At 34.8% G+C, this 3,607-nt stretch overlaps 1 protein-coding gene across 1 annotated transcript in view; it reads left to right on the top strand.

Annotated features, from left to right (window-relative positions):
* LOC107608886 (asparagine synthetase [glutamine-hydrolyzing] 1) overlaps nt 1-3,198 on the top strand; it is a 6,234-nt gene extending 3,036 nt beyond the window's left edge. Inside the window, exons 4-14 of the mRNA XM_021107513.1 lie at nt 200-295; nt 379-520; nt 747-937; nt 1,088-1,249; nt 1,352-1,432; nt 1,541-1,762; nt 1,850-1,984; nt 2,081-2,161; nt 2,243-2,329; nt 2,439-2,546; nt 2,728-3,198. Of these exons, the coding sequence (XP_020963172.1) occupies nt 200-295; nt 379-520; nt 747-937; nt 1,088-1,249; nt 1,352-1,432; nt 1,541-1,762; nt 1,850-1,984; nt 2,081-2,161; nt 2,243-2,329; nt 2,439-2,546; nt 2,728-2,958 (1,536 nt within the window). The 3' untranslated portion in view covers nt 2,959-3,198. The remainder of the gene's footprint in view (nt 1-199; nt 296-378; nt 521-746; nt 938-1,087; nt 1,250-1,351; nt 1,433-1,540; nt 1,763-1,849; nt 1,985-2,080; nt 2,162-2,242; nt 2,330-2,438; nt 2,547-2,727) is intronic.

The raw sequence follows: 3,607 nt of genomic DNA on the forward strand, positions 1-3,607 counted from the left end.
TCTTCTAAAGGAAGAAAAAAGAAAATCATTTGGAGGAGTGAGACAAATATTTGAGTAGTGATGGCATGGTGAGAGATCATGAGTAACATAAGGTCAGGGTCCGAGGGAGACTAAAAAAATAATTATCAAAATATTTATAGATAATTATAATATATTTTTTGCAGTAATTTAAGCACAGTAAATTGTGAAAAAACAACAGGTAAATGGAGAGATTTACAACCATGAAGAGCTGAGGAAGCAGCTGCCTAACCACAAGTTCAGAACTGGAAGTGACTGTGATGTCATTGCACACCTGGTTAGTCATCAAATTCTAGAACACATTTTCTTTTCATTAAGTAATTATATGATCATAAATTCATAATGCATATGTTATTACAGTATGAGGAACATGGAGAAAACTTTGTGGACATGCTTGATGGAATATTTTCATTTGTTCTTCTTGATACTCGTGACAACAGCTTCATAGTCGCCAGGGATGCTATTGGTGTCACTTCCCTCTACATTGGTTGGGGATTAGATGGTAAATCATTTATATTAACACTTCAATTTCTCTTATCAGTTTAACTTTTGAGAAAAATGGTTTCATGATATGATACTAAAGCTTCTATGACTTAAAGATTTAGAGTTCAATCCTTGTTAAATCGCAAGAGCTTTTTTGTGAGCTTGAAAGAGCATATTAGAGATATAACCATTCATTGGAAGATAGTCAATGCATTAAAATTAAACTTTATTTTGGGATGTTTCAGGTTCTGTTTGGATATCATCAGAAATGAAAGGGTTGAATGATGATTGTGAGCATTTTGAGTGTTTTCCACCTGGTCATTTGTACTCAAGCAGAGAAAGAGCATTTAGAAGATGGTACAATCCTCCATGGTTCTCTGAGGCTATTCCTTCAGCTCCTTATGACCCTCTTGCTTTGAGGCATGCCTTTGAGAAGGTAAACCACAAAAAAGTACTATTAGGTAGTGTTTTTGTGTACTTGATAGAAAACACACAATTGATTTTAGTTTTATTTCATTATGTTTGGTTTTGCTTTGTATCTTTCACTCAAATTTTTGGGAAACTAATATGGTGAATGTTATTACAGGCAGTCATAAAAAGATTGATGACTGATGTGCCTTTTGGTGTTCTGCTCTCTGGTGGTTTGGACTCTTCATTGGTTGCATCCATCACTTCTCGCTACCTCGCCACCACGAAGGCTGCCGAGCAATGGGGATCAAAATTGCACTCATTCTGCGTTGGCCTCGAGGTGGGATAAGACTTAGTTGTTGTTATAGTAACAATAGTCTATACTACTAGTTTTCTTAACAAAATCTTTAATGTTTTGTTAATCTTTCGTCGTATCCAATAGGGCTCACCGGATTTGAAGGCTGCAAAAGAAGTTGCAGACTATCTAGGAACTGTCCACCATGAATTTCATTTTACTGTTCAGGTATATGCATGAAACAGGTTCTTTTAACACTTTTTAGATCATAATTTGTAGCCCAAGTGTTTGTAAAAATGTCATAGTTAGTAAGTAATTTATATATGGCAAATGCAGGATGGCATAGATGCAATTGAAGATGTTATCTACCACATTGAAACATATGATGTAACTACAATTAGAGCAAGCACGCCAATGTTTCTTATGTCAAGGAAGATTAAATCACTTGGTGTCAAATGGGTGATATCTGGTGAAGGTTCAGATGAGATCTTTGGCGGGTATCTATACTTCCACAAGGCTCCAAACAAGGAAGAGTTTCACCAAGAGACTTGCCGCAAGGTCGTCGAAATTTCATGCTCATTATGAGAACATATATAGGGATTTAAGTGAAATACTATTAAAGTGTATTTGTTCTTTGTTCTGTAGATCAAAGCGCTTCACCAGTATGATTGCTTACGAGCCAATAAATCTACATTCGCTTGGGGCTTGGAAGCCAGAGTACCATTTTTGGACAAGGAGTTTATCAATGTTGCAATGAACATTGATCCTGAGTGGAAAATGGTATGAATAAAAAGAATGTGCTTTGGTTTTCAGAATATCACTTAAAATGTTAATAATTGAATTTCATTAAGCTGGTATATATTTTAACCTGTTCAGATAAAACGAGAAGAAGGAAGAATTGAGAAATGGGTTCTTAGGAGAGCCTTTGATGATGAAGAGAAACCTTATCTGCCAAAGGTATTCTTCAACTTTCCACAATCTCTATATATCTTATGCAAAATTTGTTGAACTAACACATAAACATTTTATTTGATGCAGCATATTTTGTATAGGCAGAAAGAACAATTCAGTGATGGAGTTGGTTATAGCTGGATTGATGGCCTTAAAGATCATGCTGCAAAACACGTATTGAATCCAAATCTTTTCGCTAAAATTCATCGATGAACTGAATTCAGCTAATTGTCATAGAATTTCTGTTGTTTTATGATTGATTCTTGTCATTTTTTATGCATAGGTGACTGATAAAATGATGCTCAATGCTGGTAACATATTCCCCCATAACACCCCAACAACCAAAGAGGCCTATTACTACAGAATGATATTTGAGAGGTTCTTCCCTCAGGTAACTTTCTTTTCTATTTTTATGATTTTGTAAAAAAGAAAAGCGAATAAGGCAAAAATAGTAAAATTTTATTTTCTATTTTGTTTCATGTTAATTAATAGATCCAATTTTGAAGTTACTTGACAACATAATTTGAAAGGGGTTGAATAAAAAAATTGTATTCCTCAATTTGGTTTTGCAGAACTCAGCCGTTCTCACTGTTCCCGGAGGAGCGAGCGTGGCATGTAGCACGGCGAAAGCTGTTGAATGGGATGCTTCCTGGTCCAAGAACCTTGATCCTTCAGGCAGAGCAGCGCTTGGAGTGCACATGTCAGCTTATGACGAAAAGGCCAACTCGGTCAGCAAGGCTGCAGAATTCGAGAAGATTATACCTATGGAATCGAGTCATGTTGGAGTTGCCATCCAGAGCTAGAAGAAGCTGGGGGGCGAGGAAGAATTGCTTGAGAATGAAGAAATGGAAAAAGAATTGCTTGCTGTGAAATTCTATTCCAAGAAATGCTAATATAGATATGACTAGCTTGTATTTATTTTGAATGCTGTGATTTGAACTCTATCAGAATATATTGGATTTCAAAGTGTTTTTTTAATCAGTTTATTAATGAACGCAAGCTCCACTGCTCTTCAGTGATGTAGAGTATGAAGCATATTCTTATTTTTACACTTCATGTAAAGATAAAGAAAATTCCATTTAAAAAGTCGGATTAAACTTGTAAGCAATTGACTTTCAAGTAACAACACATGGAAAAGAGGATATTAATATGGCAAAACATAACATTACAAAGACCAACTTCTAAAATGCAATATACAATATTATGTGAAAAGAATCATAAAAATCCTCTACTCAATGGTATAAGCTTTTAGAAAAGATGACTCTTGTAGAAAAAGGTCAATTCTTGAGTGGTGAGCAATTTGAACATTTGATAGAGTCAATGTTAAAAGTCTGAAGTGTAAACTTCTCCATGTTATCATTCAATTATCGAAATTTATATCATTAAAAGGAATTTAGTTTCTTAAGTAGTCATTGTGATTATTGTTACATTGAAAAAAGGTACTTAAGCCTA

This window comes from Arachis ipaensis, chromosome B07 (genome assembly GCF_000816755.2).
Source record: "Arachis ipaensis cultivar K30076 chromosome B07, Araip1.1, whole genome shotgun sequence".
Lineage (NCBI taxonomy): Eukaryota > Viridiplantae > Streptophyta > Magnoliopsida > Fabales > Fabaceae > Arachis > Arachis ipaensis.